This window comes from Myotis davidii, unplaced genomic scaffold (assembly GCF_000327345.1).
Source record: "Myotis davidii unplaced genomic scaffold, ASM32734v1 scaffold2863, whole genome shotgun sequence".
Classification (NCBI taxonomy): Eukaryota; Metazoa; Chordata; class Mammalia; order Chiroptera; family Vespertilionidae; genus Myotis; species Myotis davidii.
In genome coordinates this window covers 220,487-221,054 of record NW_006294115.1, presented here as the reverse complement: position 1 = coordinate 221,054, position 568 = coordinate 220,487, and the positions used below count along the sequence as shown (strand labels likewise).

At 64.3% G+C, this 568-nt stretch overlaps 1 protein-coding gene across 1 annotated transcript in view; it reads left to right on the top strand.

Moving 5' to 3' along the window:
* PRPF19 (pre-mRNA processing factor 19) overlaps positions 1-568 on the top strand; it is a gene marked incomplete at its 5' end in the record, with an annotated part of 13,009 nt that overhangs the window by 787 nt on the left and 11,654 nt on the right. The window contains 1 exon segment of the mRNA XM_015566853.1: positions 49-266. Within this exon segment, the coding sequence (XP_015422339.1) occupies positions 49-266 (218 nt within the window).

Sequence of the window (568 nt, the reverse complement as noted above, 5' to 3'; positions counted from 1 at the left end):
GGGTCCTGGGTGCAGGGGGTTCTCATGCCGCTCCCCCTCTCTCGGCAGTGGCTCACCCAATCCGGCCCAAGCCCCCCTCAGCCACCAGCATCCCAGCCATTCTGAAGGCCCTCCAGGATGAGTGGGTGAGTCCCTGGGGGCGAACCGAAGCTCCCCGCTGGAAGTCCTCGCTGGATGGGGCCTGGGGGGAAGGGGAGCACTGTGTTCTCATTCAAGGGCAGGTGGCCGAGGAGGGGCCTGGTGCTGACATCACAGATCTGGGTCCCGCCTGAGCTCCGCGCGCACCTGCCGTGTGAGTCGCTGGCATTCATGCTCTAGTGTTCCTCCCCGAACAGCGTGGTCAGTGCCGCTCAGGGCGGGGGGAGAATTAGGGTCTAAATTCATGTCTTCAGAGGCTCGTTTCATCTGTCGGTGCATCAGCAGCACCAGGAGCCAGGCCAGCATGTGGTAGGTGCGCTCAGATGTGAGCGAAGGCACGGGGGTGCCCGGTGCTGAGGGCAGCCAGTGCATAGCATTCTCGGTCCCTCTAGGGGAGAAGGTTTGCCGGTGAGGTCGTGGCGAGGGCTGG